At 44.0% G+C, this 16,956-nt stretch overlaps 1 protein-coding gene across 4 annotated transcripts in view; it reads left to right on the plus strand.

The window, feature by feature from the left end:
• Positions 1-16,956, plus strand: part of Ldb3 (LIM domain binding 3) — a 76,843-nt gene that overhangs the window by 48,869 nt on the left and 11,018 nt on the right. For all 4 annotated transcript variants that reach the window (XM_090346717.1, XM_090346718.1, XM_090346719.1 and 1 more), the window contains 3 exons: positions 4,814-5,258; positions 8,992-9,172; positions 9,634-9,754. In XM_090346717.1, the coding sequence (XP_090202843.1) occupies positions 4,814-5,258; positions 8,992-9,172; positions 9,634-9,754 (747 nt within the window). The remainder of the gene's footprint in view (positions 1-4,813; positions 5,259-8,991; positions 9,173-9,633; positions 9,755-16,956) is intronic.

A 16,956-nucleotide genomic window follows, 5' to 3' on the forward strand; every position in this document is an offset into this window, starting at 1 on the left:
GGAATCGAACCCAGGGCTTCATGCATGCTAGACAAGCATTTTACCACTAAGCCACTTTCCCAGATCTTATTGGTACTTTTTTTTGCCAGTCCTGGGGCTTGAACTCAAGGGCTGAACACTGTCCTTGGACTTTCTCAGGGCTACAGCTCTACCACTTGAGCCACAGCACCACTTCTGCCTTTTTCTATGTATGTGGTACTGAGGAATTGAACCTGGGTCTTCATGCATGCTAGGCAAGCACTCTACCACTAGGCCACACTCCCAGCCCCAGCTAGTACTTCTTAATATGGACTAACCACAGGCCACGCAAAGGCTACAGGGCTATGAATTGTATATCTAAGGATTAAGGTTTTTGTTCATAATCCCTTTTATCAGAGAACTATTCTTTATAGGAAGGAGAGAAGGAAGGGAGGGAGGGAGAGAGGGAAGGACAAACCTATTTGAAGCTCTCTAGATCATCCATCTGCACTTTCCTTCCCTGATGGCTTTTCTTGAGACTATCTGGTCCCAGGTACTAGGAAGCTATGCAAGGTTATTGGGGAAAGTAGTAACACCTCCAATTCGGGTTTTATAATTTCACTATATACATGTACTGTATCACTCTGTGGATTCCTGCACACCATGAGAGGCAATCAGGGGTGACACATATTCCAACACCAACAAATAAACAGTCTTAAGTTCTCTAACTTCTGAGCTTTTCATCTCTCTCCCTTCACTGTCCCACCTAGCACCACGCTTGGGTTCCGCTGTGACTACCAGATCACGAGATTAGCTGACAGTACACTCTAAGGACCAGGTGCCATCCTCCTTGCCATCCACCCACATTTAGTGACACATGGATGGTGTCAGGTACTAAGTTAACTGCTTTATGCTTCTTATTTTCCTTCGATCCTTATAATAATCCTATGGAGGGGCCGGGAGTTTGGCCTAGTGGTTAAAGAGCTTGCCTAGCATGCACGAAGACCCGGGTTCGATTCCTCGGCACCACATACATAGAAAAAAGCCAGAAGTGGTGCTGAGGCTCAAGTGGTAGAGCTCTAACTTTGAGAAAGTCCAAGGGCAGTGCTCAGGCCCTGAGCTCAAGCCCAGGACTGGCAAAAAAAAAATAATAATCCTATGGAATAATAAGGACTCTTGTTTACCATTTTTCAGTGAGGAAACTTGCCCAGTGATAAGCCAGGAAGTAGTAGAATTGGGACATGAAGTTAGAGTTTTTGACTAACGGGGCTGTGTTGGGGAATCAAACCCAAAGTCCTTTATGTGTTAGACAAGCTCACTATCATAGAGCAATAATCCCAGCCCTAGGCTTTCCTAAGACAGGTCTCTTGATGACTGCTACATTTCAGGACAGGGGGTTTCCTCCATCTTAGAAGTAATCTTTTTGAGGCTACAGATAGAGGGAGAGCAGCAAACAAGGATTTGAGTTCATTTCTTAGCACCAGTTGGAAGGAAGGAAAGAAGGAACGAAGATTGCACCTGGCTCTCCCCCTCCCCCCCTCTTTTGCTTGAACTTAGGGCCTGAGCACTGTTCTTGGGCTTTCTCAAGGGTAGCGTTTTACCACTTGAGCCACAGCACCACTTTCAGCTTTTTCTATGTATGTGGTACCGAGGAATTGAACCCTGGTATTCATGCATGGTAGGCAAATACTCTACCACTAGGCCAAACTCCTTGCCCTCTCCCTCTCTCTTTATCCTCATGTCCTTGAGAGTAAAAGATAATGTAAGCCAGGAACGGTGGCTTACTGTAATCCTAGCTACTCAAAAGGCTGAAATCTGAAGATCAAGGTTTAAAGCCAGCCCAGGGAAAGGAAAGTCCATGAGACTCTGATCTCCAATCAACCACAAAAAAATAAAAATAAAAAAATCAGAAAGTAGAACTGTGGCTCAAATGGTAGAGCACAAAGAGTGGTGCACAACAAAGCTCAGGGATAGTGTCCAGGCCTTGAGTTCAAGCCCCAGAACAGGCACACACACAATGATAATAATAATATTTATTTATTATTTAGCTGGCTCTGGGATGGGACCAGCTGGCATGGATGCTGTCCCTGAGCTCTTTTGCTCAAGGCTAGTGCTCTGTCACTCGAGTCACAGCACTATTTCTGAGTAGTTCATTGGCGCTAAGTGTCTCTTTCCTGCCGGGCTGGCTCAAACCATGATCCTCAGCTCTCAGCCTCCTGAGTAGCTAGGATTACAGGCCTGAGCCACTGGCACCTGGCTCATAATGATAAAAACGTAAGGATGATGGTTTGATGATCTGATGTGTGTACTTCTCTACCCCATTCTCAGTAAGTGGGACAATTTCTTACTTTTCTTTTTTCTTTTGTTCTTCTTCCTCCTCTTCCTCCTCCACCTCCTCCTCCTCCTTCTTCTTCTTATTTTTCTTCTTCTTTTTTTGTTGGTCCTGGGGCTTGAACTCTGGGCCAGGGCAGTGTCCCTAAGTATTTCAGTTCAAGGCTAGTTCTTGAGCCATAGCACCTCTTCCAGTGTTCTGGTGGTTAATTGGAAATAAGAGTCTCACAGACTTTAGGGCCCAGGCTGGCTTTGAACCATGGCCCTTAGATCTCAGCCTCATGAATAGCTAGATTTACAGGCCTGAGCCAATGGCGCCCGACTTGGACTGTGTCTTTTTTTTTTTTTTTTTTTTTGCCAGTCCTGGGCTTGAGCTCAGGGCCTGAGCACTGTCCTTGGACTTTCTCAAGGCTAGAGCTCTACCACTTGAGCCTCAACACCACTTCCGGCTTTTTTCTATATATGTGGTACCGAGGAATCGAACCCTGGTCTTCATGCATGCTAGGCAAGCACTTTAACCACTAGGCCAAACTCCCGGCCTTGGACTGTTTCTTATGGAGAAGGTCCTTCTTACTTTTGGAAGCCAGCATCACTCCCACTATGATTGATGAATCCTGGGCAAGCTGGCGGGCAGGGGGGCGGGGGAGGTGTGAGTTTTATGCCTTCTACTCCGTTATCCTTCCCAACAAGAGGTGTTCCACATTTGCCAGCTGTGAAGGGCCATCATCTGAGAATCAAAGGTGCATAGTTAGGGAGGCTGGACTCAGGCTACCCAAGATGACCCAGGCACCAGGTAGGAAAGAGAGACCAGAGGTGGGTCCACACATGCGTGTATTAGCACACCTAGATTTCCTGCGAGAGTAGGCAACAGGCCCTGCCCTGCCCTGCCTCGTAGGGGAAGCAGTCTGGGAGCAGAGGTGAGGCTTCCATAACCTCCTTCACTGAAGTCAGAGGTAGGCTGATGAATCATGTCTCAGAACAAAGCTAGATCAGCCTATCTGGATCCACAGCAGGAGTCAGTAGAAACTTGGGCTCTAGCCAGGTGCCAGGGCTCACATCTGTCATTCTAGCTACTCATGAGCTGAGATATGGGGATCAAGGTTTTAAAAAAGCTAGAAATGCAGCTGTGGCTCAAGTGGTAGAATGCTAGACTTGAGCAAAAACCTTAGGAACAGTGCTCAAGCCTCGAGTTCAAGTCTCAGGACTGGCACCAAAAAAGAAAAAAGAAGTAAATAAAAGAAACTTGGGTACAGAAGGTTTGGGGGATAGCAGCTGCAGTGACCTGTGTGTTGTGGGTCCACAGCCTCAGTGAGTGGCATGAGAGAGAGCATGTTCCCTTCCTGTGCTCAGATTGCTTTCACTCAAACATACACTCAATTGGCACCTCGTGAAATTGGAACTTGGGGGTTCCAGGGAAGTTGGGGAGCATCCAGACTTGGGCTGTGTCCTACCTGCATCTCTGCCCATGCCCAGATTCACTCTAAGTGATTGCTCCAAGACCCTTCCCCCACTTGGCCAGAACCCAACACACACAACACACACACACACACACACACACACACACACACACACACACACACACACACACAGTACAAGTCAAGCCAAGCTGCTTTTTTGTTTGTTTTTGTTTTTCATGAAAGCAGTTGTAGCTAAACCTGAAATATAAACTTGAAAACCCAAAGGCTGGACTAGATTCAGGTGTAACAAGAATGTAACATTTCAGAGTCCAATTACTGGTCCCCATGACAGATGAATGCTTCCTTTGGTGCAGGCTAAGTCAACTCACTTCAACCTTCTTCCAGGCCCGAGAAACACACACACCCTGGCTTGCCACCAGGCCCTGTAGGGCTCAGGCCGTCACAGCCTGCTGGCTGAGCCCCACCCTGCACAGCTGCAAATATTTATAGCTACATGCCTTTTCCAGCCCAGTGCAAGCTCCCCAGGGCTCTGCTGGGCTTGCTTGCTATTTATTTCTCTCGACTCCCTGTAGACAGAGTTAAAATCTGTGCCCCACAGAAGTTCAAAAACATGTCTCTGAGTGGAGTGTTGGTGGCTCACACCTGTAATCCTTGGCTACTCAGGAGGCTGAGAGCTTAGGATCACAGGTTGAAGCCAGTCAGAGCAGGAACATCCATGAGACTTTCATTTCTAGTTCATTACCACAAACCAGGAAGAAAAGCTCTGGCACAAGTGGTACAGTGCCCGACTCGAGTGAAAAAAAACTAAGGAACAGCACCCAGGCTCTGAGTTTAAGCCCCAAGTACTGACACAGACATAGACACATAGACAGACAGACAGACAGACACACAGACACACACAGACACACACAGACACACACACACACACACACACACACACACACACACACACACACACACACACACACACACACCGCGTCTCTTTTGCCAGCGTGGAACTGAACTGCTCTCTTATCCCAGTGACCTTTTGAAATCCTCTAGCTGGCAGCAGGGAAGGAGGGGGAATGGATTCCTGACACATTTTCTTTGGTTATTTTGGTTTACAGTACCTGCAACTACCTACAGCCCGGCCCCAGGAGCCAATTACAGTCCAACTCCCTACACCCCCTCTCCTGCTCCTGCCTACACCCCCTCTCCTGCCCCTGCTTATACCCCTTCCCCTGGCCCCACCTTTACCCCCTCACCAGCCCCAGCCTATACCCCCTCACCTGCCCCAAACTATAACCCTGCACCCTCAGGGGCCTACAGTGGGGGTCCTGCAGAGTCTGCCAGCCGCCCCCCCTGGGTGACTGATGACAGCTTCTCTCAGAAGTTTGCCCCTGGCAAGAGCACCACCTCCATCAGCAAGCAGACCCTGTCCCGGGGAGCTTCAGCCTATACCCCGACAGGTCCCCAGGGAACTCCCCTTGCCAGGGGGACCGTCCAGAGAGCCGAGCGATTCCCAGCCAGCAGCCGGACTCCTCTCTGTGGCCACTGCAACAATGTTATCCGGTAAGGCCCCTGGGGCACTGGAGGAGCTGCTGCATTCGTACCCAAGGCTGAGCCCTGCAGGTGGAAGGGCAGGTGTGGGGAGATAAACCAGCCAGGCCTGGCAGCCTCTGGTCTCTCTGGATCACTATCTGTGTGGCTGTAGTTTCCATTCCTGTGTGACACCTGCAGCCCAGGGGAAGATGGGAGGATCCCAGGAGGTAAGCGGTGGAGCTCTCAGCTTGGTGCCTGCATGGTGCCTGTGGCTCCCCTTGGGTAAAGGTCGGATTCTGGGTATCACCAGCCTTGTCAGTGGGTTTATTAGGCATACTGTAAGCTGGCCAATGGTGCTGGCTTTGAGTCATCTTTCCTTTAGGGTTTCTTCTGGGTTTTTCTACAGACAGGCCTATGGCTCTCAAAGTTTCACAGATACTGAAATTTAAAAAAAAAAATATCATTTTACCAGGAGCTGGTGGCTCCTGTAATTCTAGCTATTCAGGAGACTGAGATCTGAGGATCACAATTAAAAGCCAGAAAGAAAAGACTGTGAACTCTTTTTAAAACTTTATTTTATGTTATTAATGTAGTTATTGTCAAAGTGATGTACTGAAGGGTTACAATTACGTATGTAAGGTGGTAAGTACATTTCTTGTAGAACATTGTGAGATTCTAATCTCCAATTAAGCACCAAAGAAGCTGGAAGAGATACTGTGGCTCAGTGGCAGAGCACTGGCTTTGAGCAACAAAGCTCAAGGACAGCACTCATGCCCTGAGTTCAAGCCTAGGACCAGGACACACACACACACACACACACACACACACACACACACACACACACACACACAGTTTTTAAACAAGCACCATCCTGGCTTTTAAGTAGAAAGTAATTTTGTTGTTGTTGTTGTTGTTGTTGTGTGTGTGTGTGTGTTATGAGTCTATATGAAAAATACTATCTTGTTTGGTGGTGCTAAGGTTTGAATTCTTGAGCTAGACAGGTACTCTATTACTTAAGCCACATTCCCCAGTGAAAAGTACACTCTTAATAAAGTAACATAGATGGGCGCTGGTGGCTCATACTTGTAATCCTAGCTACTGAGGATCGTGGTTCCAAGCCAGCCTAGCTACTAAAGTCCGTGAGACTCTTATCTTCAATTAACCACTAGAAAACTAGAAGTGGTGCTGTGGCTCAAGGGGTAACATAGTAGCCTTCAGCTGAAGAGCTCAGGGATAGCAGCCAGGCTCAGAGTTTAAGCCCCATGACGGACCAAAAAAAAAAAAAAAAAAAGTAACAGTCTGGCACTGATAGCTCACACCTGTTATTCTGTAATTCTAGATATTCAGGAGGTTGAGATTTGAGGATCCTGGTTTGAAGCCAGCCTGGACAGGAAAATTCTTAAGATTCTTATTTCCAATAAACCACTCAGAAAATCTGGAAGTAGCACTGTGGTTCAAGAAGTAGAGAACTAAACTTGAGAAAAACAATCTCAAGGACAACACCCAGGCCCTGAGTTCAAGCCCAGGACCAACACAAAAAATAAACAAATACTGACTAAAGTAACACATATTTACAGCAAAGAATGAGAAAACACAAAAATATAAAAGCCAGAACATAATTAAAAACAACAACAAAAATTAGGCCCAAGTGACTCACATTTGTAAGAAAATGAGAGGCAAGTGACTAATATGGGCTCAAAGCTTTATTGGGGGCAGACCTGTCAGGCTGTTCCAAGCAGGAAAGGAGGCAGCAGCAGTGGACAGGTGTGAGTGGAAGTTAAACTTTTAGGGGACAGTCACATGTGTCACATGGGTAGTCATATGGCTCACATTACATGGACCTTGGGAATTGGGGGGGGTAGAGTCAGTTCGGAGAAGAGAGTGTTGTGAAGGTGTTACGTGGGTTACAGGAACTGGGGGGAGAGTCACATTCCAAGGAGTGTGAGGAGACTGTTGCAACTGGGGCAGGAATTTGTATATCACACCAGGAAAACAGTACAACATCCAGGAAATAGAAACTTAACAGATTTTTGTAAACAGGTGGGGACACAGGGTGGGGATTTAATCAGAAAGCTGACTCAATGACCTCAAAACATCTATTTTAATTGTGTTGTCAGGGTGATGTACAGAGGGGTTATGGTTACATGCATAAGGCAGTGAGTACATTTCTTGTCGAACATTGTTACCCTCTCCCATGTTTTTCTTGCACTTTTCCACTCCCCAATCCTCCCTCCCCATGTTGTAAAGTTTATTTCAATGCTGCATTGGTTCACCCTTTGTTCTTTCACCATTTTGTTATTCCCCTTTTCTTCCCTAATTCAAATAAACATATATACAATACACGAGGTACCAAAATCAAATACAGTGATAACAGGGCATAAACCATAAGGGAAAGAAAAGAAAGAAAAGAAAAAAAAACTCCACATAGTATATTGAAAACATCAACTACAAAGGAAAACTGGCTCACATCATTAATCCTAGCTACTTAGGATTGAAGGTAAAGAACAGAAGGAGACCCTCCGGCCCATCTCAACCAGTAGCTGGGCGTGGTGGGGTGTGCCTGTTATCACAGCAATGCTGGAGGCTGAGATCAGGAGGATAACAGTTCCAGGTCAGCCCAGGAAAAAAGCTCAAGCAATTGCATCTCAACAGAAAAAGCTGGACATGATAACACACACACACATACAAAAACACACACACACACACACACACATCATCATCATCATCATCATCATCATCATCATCATCATCATCATCATCCCAGGTATAGGGTAAACATAAAGAGGAGGAGCAGGTTCCAAATCTACCCAGGCAACAATAGAGATATGATCTTAAAAATAACCAAAGCCCAAAGAGCTGAAGGCATCATTCAAGTGATAGAATGCCTGCCTGGCAAGTACTAAGCTCCAAATTCAAACCTGGGTAACTCTCTCTCCCCTTATGGGTGTATCATTTCTTGAGCCTCTAGCCCATGAGTGCTTTAACTTCTCTGGTCTTTAGTTTTATTTCTTGAAAATGGACCCTGTAATAGTTCCTCCTTCAAGCCCAACATCACTGACTCATGCTTATAATCCTAGGGACTCAGAGGGGCTGAGATCTGAGGATTATGGTTCAAAGCCATCCCGACTCATCTGTGAGTCCCTTATCTACAATTAACCACCAAAAAACTCAATGTAGAATTGTAGCTCAAGTGGTAGAGTGCCAGCCTTGCATGCAAAAGCTAAGGGACAGCACCCAGGCCCTGAGTTCAAACTCCAATATCAGCATAATACACACATACACACACACACACACACACACATACACACACACACACACACACACACACAGAGTTCCTCCTTCATAGGGTTGTTTTGTGGGTTAAACATAATAATAAATGAAAGATTATTCTTGAATAATCTTTGCTTAGCATAGAGTAAGCACTTAATAAATTATTTATATCTATTGCTGAATAACTAGAGTTAAGAGTTTCATGGATTTGTCTGTCCAGGCTAGCTGTGATCTATGATTCTCACATCTCAGCCTCCTGAGTATCTAGGATTACACGCGTTAGGCCCCAGCAATCTGGCCCTTCAGTGGATATTTGAGTTGCTTCTGGGTTCTTTTTACTGTGAGCAATGAAACCACAAATGACTTTTTGTACGCTGCTTTCTCAGAATTTCCCATGCTCTCATTAGAATAGTCTCAAAAGTGGGAGGCTCTTGAACTGGTGAGTTCCAGGTTGGGGATGCTACTTATCACATATTGTTCTCTGGCTCCCCAGGGGCCCTTTTCTGGTAGCCATGGGCCGCTCCTGGCACCCGGAGGAGTTCAACTGTGCCTACTGCAAGACCTCCCTGGCAGATAGGTGCTTTGTGGAAGAGCAGAATAATGTTTACTGTGAGCGATGTTATGAGCAGTTCTTCGCCCCACTCTGTGCCAAGTGCAACACCAAAATCATGGGGGTAAGTACCAGCATGCCTCTCCTTTGGCCCTTGTCTTTCCCCCAATCTCACTCTCCTTTCCCTCTAAGATGGTGGGGTTTCATTAGGAAACTTTAAGAAATTACTGCTAAGGTAGGTGCTGGTGGCTCATGCCTGTAATCCTAGTTACTCGGGAGGCTGAGATCTGAGGATTGCCATTTGAAGCTAGCCCAGGCAGTAGAAGTCCTTGGGACTCTTATCTCCATAGAACAACCAAAAAGCCAGAAGTAGAGTTATGGTTCAAGTGGTAGAATACCAGCAAAAAAAGCTAAGTGACAATGTCTAGGTCCTGAGTTCAAATCTCAGTACCGGAACATACCTACACACACACACACACACACACACACACACACACACACACACACACACACGTGTGTGTGTATATATGTATACACGTGTATATATATATGTATACATACATACATATGCAATCTTTCCCCCAGGAAGTGATGCATGCCCTGAGACAGACATGGCATACCAACTGCTTCGTGTGTGCAGCCTGCAAGAAGCCTTTTGGGAACAGCCTTTTCCACATGGAAGATGGAGAGCCCTACTGTGAGAAAGGTAGGAGAGTGGGTGGTGATGTAAATGCCATGCCATGCCATGCCAGTGGCTCCACTCCCACTCCCTTCTGGGAGATGGGGACAGGCACAGGGAGCTACCTCCAGTCTATATCCATTTACACCTGGTCATCAAAAGGCTTTCCTTTCTGGAAGAAAGATTTTTTTTGGTGGAGGAGAGGGTGGTTTGCCTCATGTATATTGCTGGGAAGCAACCCAGGGCCTCATACTTGATAGGCAAGCACTCTACTTACTCAGCCTTGTTTTGTTTCAGCACTGAGGCTTGAATTTGGGCCACCTTCTTATTCTACCACGTGGGCCATTCCCCACCCCCACCCCCACACACAAACACATTTACACACCCACCCATATACACCCACCCCATCCCCTCACACACACACACCTTTCAGATTTTTTGCTGATTAATTGGCAATAGAGTCTCATGAACTTTTCCTTCCTGGGCTGGCTTTGAATGGGGATCCTCAGATCTTGGTCTCCTGAGTCCTAGGACTACAGGCTTGAGCCACCAGTGTGTGGCTCTCCCCTTGTTTTTAATTGTGTTTTAGTGGTAGAATCATAGCTTTTATACCAAGGATGTTCGTTAATCTATTTCCTCTGTTCATTTGACTGCCGTTTTTTCTGGGGGAAAGGGAGTTGGAATTTATAGTTTATTTTATACATCCAGTCTCTTTCTCCTTTCCATACTTCAAACATATGAGTCAACAAATTAGTCTTGTAACTGCTTGGGAAACCTTTCAAGTTATTTTCATGTAAAGTCCCAGGTCTAGTCTAGTCTTAACTTTGGACTCTATCCTAGGTTCTATTCCTGTTTCCATCTTGCACTAGCTTTGTGACCCTGGGTAAACTACTAAAATTCTCTAAGCCTCACTTTCCTGATCTGTAAAGGTAGTTGAGAAAATGAAATCAGAGAGGCAAGTTCCATTGAGATGAGCTAAGGATTGAAGCGGGTCTTGTGTATTTTGCTGTCTGAGTGATTCTCAAAGCACAAGTATTGTGATCTCAGCCTCCCAGGTAGCTATAATTACTGGCATGAGCCACCAGTGCCCATGGAATATGGCACTTTACAAGGAGCTGGGTGTCCTGGCTAGCTGGATGACCTGTCCTAGCCACTCACTCATAGCCAGCAAAAGGAACATAGACATAAAGAAAATCAGAAAATCAGAGCGAAAAAGAATGTATGCTGATTATAAGAGTAACAGCTATAGTGACTGGCCAGGCAATCAATATGAAGTCAAAAAAGAAAACAAAGTAAGTTAGTTTGCTTTCAAATCCAGAAAATAAACATCATTGTAGCTCTTCTAGGGGAAAAGCAAACCAAATTTTGACTCCTCCCGACATCCCCACACCCCCAGCACTGACAATAAATTATAAAAAGAAATGCTTTGGGTTCTTAATGTTAGTAGATCTTTTTAGTTTGAATTATTTCAAACAAAAATCACTTTGTATCTCTGTACCCAGTTTCCACACCTGCTTCTTTTGACCATATGATGTTGATTGGTGATGAACGAAATTGTTCTTCTGCTTAGACAAATTGCTTCTATTCATCCACCAGTATTATAATTTTCATCATTTGTGAAAAGCCACGATTTGTATCTGAGGCTCGTGAAAAGATGACAGATTTCTACCCTGACCATTGCTTTCCATGGCAACATAACTCCACCCCCCCAAAATAAAAAACAAAACAAAACAGTGTGAAACATGACATTCTGAGTAGAAGGCACAACAAGCAAGGGGATGGACTAGTGTGATGGGAAGACAGAAAGGCAAAGTTTTTCCTCAGAGCCAAGAAAAGTCTGAAGACTGGGACTTGACTCTACAGAGGCCATTTCTTAGTCTGTTTCCTCATCCAAGCCACCATCTTTTAGAGGCTGTTGTTAACTGAATTGATGGATACCAATCACCTGTCCTCATAAAATAAAGAACAATTTTAAATCCACTTTCTAGCTAGCACCCATAGCTCACACCTGTAATCCTAGTTACTCAGGAAGCTGAGATCTGAGGATCAAGGTTCCAAACCAGCCCAGACAGGAAACTCCATGAGACTGTGATCTCTAATTAACCACTAAAAGAGCCATAAGTGAAACCGTGGCTCAAGTGGTAGAGCACTAGCTTTGAGTAAATAAGCTAAGAGACAGTGCCCAGGCCCTTGAATTCAGTTCCCCAGTAGTGGCGTACATGCAAAAAAAAAAAAAATTAAATCCATTTTCTGAATAGAAGAGATAGTTCAGTAAAAGGTGCCTCAAGCCCGATATGCTTGAGTCCTTGGGTTCAATTCCTTGCACTAGATTTGAAAATTTCCTTAAGGAGCAGAATCATTGCAATATTGAAGGCAAAGTAATAAGACAATATAATTTTTATTTTAGAAAAAGGCCGGGAGCATAGCCTAGTGGCAGAAAGCTCGCCTCACATGTTCAATTCCTCGGTACCACATACACAGAAAAAGCTCGATGTGACCGAGTGCTAGCCTGAGCAAAGAGTGTTCAAGGACAGGGCCCACGTCCCAAGTTCAAAACCCAGGACTGGCAAAAAAAAAAAAAAAAAGCCCAAAACAACCCCCCCCCACACACTAGAAATTTAGTATATTTGTTAAACACTCTAATGAGTGATATATATTTAAAATGTCAGTCCTGGAGCTTGAAGGAAGGGCCTAGGTGTTATCTTTTAGCTTTTGTGCCTAAGACTGGTGCTTTACACTTGACTCGTGCTCCAGTTCTGGCCTTTTAGAAGTTAATTGGAGGTAAGAGTCTCCATAGACTTTCTTGCTTAAGCTGGCTTTGAACCTTTATCCTCAGATCTCAGCCTCTTGAGTATCTAGGATTACAGGCAAAGGTACCAGCATCTGGCTCATGAATGATATTCTTATGAACAAGGTAAAAAAGGAACAGTTAGAGGCAGGTGCTGTGGCTCACACCTGTAATCCTATCTACTCAGGAGGCTGAGATCTGAGGATCACCATTCAAAGTCAGCCGGGCACTAAAGTCTGTGAGACTTCTATCTCTAATTAACCACCAGAAAACCAGAAGTGGCGCTGTGGCTCAAGGGGAGGTAGCCTTGAGTTGAAGAGCTCAGGGACAGCGCCCAGGCCCAGAGATCAAGCCCCATGACCAACAACAAAACAAAAAAGGAAGGATTAGGTGATCCTACAGTTAAGCCAAGCTTAAACCTGCCTTAGAGTTAATAGAGTATATCAAGGCTGAGGATATATTTCAATGGCAAAGCACTTGCTTGCTATGAGAGGTCCTGGGTTCAATCTCTAGTGTCATTTTTGTGGAGATGGGTATGTTAAAAAATATCTTTTTAAGTATTCCATTCAGTAATATGCTCAACTGATTTCCAGAAGCTTTTTGTTTACTTGGAGACTCTACACATCTCTCGTCTCCTCATCTCCTAGCAACTAACATTCTATTTTCTGTATCTGTGAATTTTACTCCAAGTAAGATTGAGCCACAGCCCCACTTCCAGCTTTTTCTATGTGTGTGGTACCAAGGAATTGAACCCGGGTCTTCATGCGTGCTGAGCAAGCACTCTACCAGTAGGCCACACTCCCAGTCTCAGCTTTTGCTTTTTAAATAATTTTTATTGTTATTATAAAGGTGATGTACAGAGGGGTTACAGTTACATAAGTCAGGTTATGAGCACATTTCTTTTTGGACAATGTCACTTCTTCCCTCATGCTCGGTCCCAGTTTTTCCCTTCCCTCCCCACCTACAAGTTGTATAGTTTATTTTCAACACAGTGTGTAGTCAGTACTACCGCTGTATTTGTTTGCTCTTTGTCCCTCCATTTCTGGGCCCCACTTAGCCTCCAAAGACATACAAATGAACATATAAGACAAAAAGAAAAGAAAACAAAAACAGCAGTGAAGAAAAAAACTTCTTGTTTCCATTTACTGGAGTTCATTTTGTTTGGAAATTCTATTATTTAATGATTTTTCTTATATTTCATTGCACTGCTGGGGATTAAACTCAAAGCCTTCCACATTGAGATACATTCCCAGCCCTGGTTTTGAGGTTTCAGAGACTTCCATATTGTTTTTCACAGTGGTTGCACCATTTTGCAATCCTATTAACAGGATACAAGACTCCAAATTACTCTACATCCTTGCCAAAATATATTCTGGATTTAAAAAATTGTCTTTAAGCTGGGTGTGGTGGCTCACCCCTGTAATCCTAGTTACTCAGGAGGCTGAGATCTTAGGATCTTGGTTCAAAGCCATCCTGGCACTGAAGTCTGTGAGACTCTTATCTCCAATTAACCACCAGAAAACCGGAAGTGGTGCTGTGGCTTAAGGAGTAAGGCAGTAGCCTTGAGCTGAAGAGCTCAGGGACAATGCTCAGGCCCAGAGTTCAAGTCCCCCAAACGACAAAAATGAAAATAAAACCCCAAAAGTTGATGTGAAGTAGTAGCTGATTGTAGTATCTTGTCATCTCTTCTGCGGAGGTCTTGGAGTAAGACCCAGAAGAGAATTCTGCTAAATCATTAGATTAAGCCAGGATGATAAGGGTTTAAGCCCAAAAAGACATTAAGTGGCTGCAAAGATAACTTGAAACTTTAAGACTCAAGAAAGACAGGTGTAGACATGAGAAAGGGTGTCAATGTATGTGAAGTAATGCACCTTCCATCTGGCAAATGTAATGTAACCCTTCTATTAATTACAATAAAAAATATATGAAAAAAAAGAAAGACAGGTGTGAAGGTCATATGTGAACCTATACCCAAGCAATTTTGAAGCCTGGAGAAGCAGCACAATAACCTAAGGAGTTTTAAAAACTAGAGAAAAGCTGGGTACTGGTACCTCATGCCTGTAATCCTAGCTACTCAAGAGGCTGAGATCTAAGGATTGCAGTTTGAAGCTAGCCCAGACAGGAAAATCTGTGAGAGTTTTATCACCAGCTAACCACCACAAAAAAAACAGAAATGGAGTTATGGTTCAAGTGGTAGAGCACTAACCTTGAACAAAAATGCTCAGGATAGCATCTAGGCCCTGAGTTCAAGGCCCAGGATTGGCACCAAAATAAATTAATTAAAAAAAAGAAAACCAGGCTGGGAGTTTGGCCTAGTGGCAGAGTGCTTGCTTTGTATGCACAAAGACTCAAGTTCAGTTCCTCAGTACCACACACATATAAAAAAGCCAAAAGTGTGCTGTGGCTCAAGGACAATGCTTAGACCCTGAGCCTACGCGCAGGACTGGCAAAAAAAAAAAAAAAAAAAAAAAAAAAAAAAAAAGAAAGAAAGAAAAGAAAAGAAAAAAGAAAACCAGACCAAGAGTTTGGCCTAGTGGTAGAGTGCTTGCCTAGCATGCACAAAGACCAGGGTTTGATTTCTCAGTACAACATACTTAGAAAAAAAGCTGGAAGTGGTGCTGTGGCTCAAGTGATAGAACTCTAGCTTTGAGAAAACCCAAGGACAGTGCTCTGAGTTCAGCCAGGACTGGCAAAAGAAAGAAAACCAGAGAGAATATAAATTTCTAGTCCTACCCCAGACCTACAAAGGCTGAATCCCATGGGGTACTTTATTCCATTAGGGTGAGTCTGATATTTTATTAGGTTTGGGAATTGAATTGGTTTCTCAAAGTATGTTCCCACATCTACCAATATCAATATAACTTGATAACCTGTTAGAAATGTAGCTCTTTGGGCCACACCTTCCATCTGTGAATGACAAACTCCAGATGTGGAATTTGGTGATCTGTGCTTTAATAAACCTTTCATGTGAGTCCAATGTTTGAGAATCAATGCATGCAAGCCCTTTTTTCAACATAGAGCATCTGTGATTTGATGGATAGAACTCCTTTTACAATAGCAATAAAAATCCATCAAATAGAAGGAATATATTAACTCAACCTGGGACATGAGAAAGTTATTCAAAGAAAATTATAAATACCCGAGGGAAGGAATAAAAGAAGAAAAATGAGGAGCTAGTTGTGCTCATGGTAGGAAGCAAAGCTTAATTTACAAACAATGTTATTCTCCTTTTCATAGAATAAATAAGCAGAAATACCCAGTTTTTAAAGAATGTATTAGAGGCAGATTCATGTTATCAACTTTTATAGCAAAGTGGCAATTCTCCAGATCATATGTTAGTCAAATTTAAAGTGGAAAAATTCAGTAGTCAAGACAAATCAATTCCACAAATAGATCCATGCTCCTTTGAGCACATAATATATGAAAAACCAGTAGGAAAAGAAATGACTTATTTAATAAGGTTAGGTGAACCATATCTTTAATACATTTTCATCTTTTGCCTATGAAATGTGAATGAAGAATGAAAAGCCTGAGAAGGAAAGTCCATGAGATCCTTAGCTCCAATTGACCACAAGTAAGCCAGAAGTGGAACTGTGGCTCAAAGTGGTAATGTGTGAGCCTTGAGCAGAGGCCGGGAGTTTGGCCTAGTGGTTAAAGTGCTTGCCTAGCATGCACGAAGACCCTGGTTCGATTCCTTGGTACCACATACATAGAAAAAAGCTGGAAGTGGTGCTGAGGCTCAAGTGGTAGAACTCTAGTCTTGAGAAAGTCCAAGGACAGTGCTCAGACTCTGAGCCCAAGCCCAGGACTGGCAAAAAAAAAAAAAGAAGGTCAGAGACAGCGCCGAGGCTGAACACATACAGGCACGCACACACACAGAGAATGAGGGGTGGATGGATGAATGTACGGAAGAATGGAATACACATAGATGAATGGGTTCATGGTGGATGGATGGATGAAAATGTGTGGATGGATGGACAAATGGAAGGATAAAAAGGGAAACCCAGGGGAAGCTCTGAGACAGGTAATCTCATCTCTCTTGATTGAGGTGAGGTATGAAGACTTCCTAAGAGAAAGATTTGACCCTAAGGATTACAGAGATTCAGGTAGAGAAGGTAGAAGGGAGGCTTTCCAAACTCAGGATTTGGTTAATACAGATGCATGGAGATGTATGAGAGAGCCCAGAGCATCTGGAGATGGCGTGAGAGTAACAAAAGAGAAGTCAGAAGGCAGGTGTAACACTTGGCCTACAGTGGAAGTGAGTTAGCTGATACCAGCATGAGTGAACTCTTTTTACTAGGCACCTACAGTAACTTTCTAAAAGAAGCAGAGAAATGTTTTCTTAGTTTTGCAAGATGATACATTTCTGCCCATTGAAGAAATGAAGTATTCTGTCAGAGATAGAACGGTGGACTGAGATATAGTGCTATATGCATGAGTG

This window comes from Megascapheus bottae, chromosome 15 (genome assembly GCF_031878675.1).
Source record: "Megascapheus bottae isolate mThoBot1 chromosome 15, mThoBot2.hap1, whole genome shotgun sequence".
NCBI classification, from domain to species: domain Eukaryota; kingdom Metazoa; phylum Chordata; class Mammalia; order Rodentia; family Geomyidae; genus Megascapheus; species Megascapheus bottae.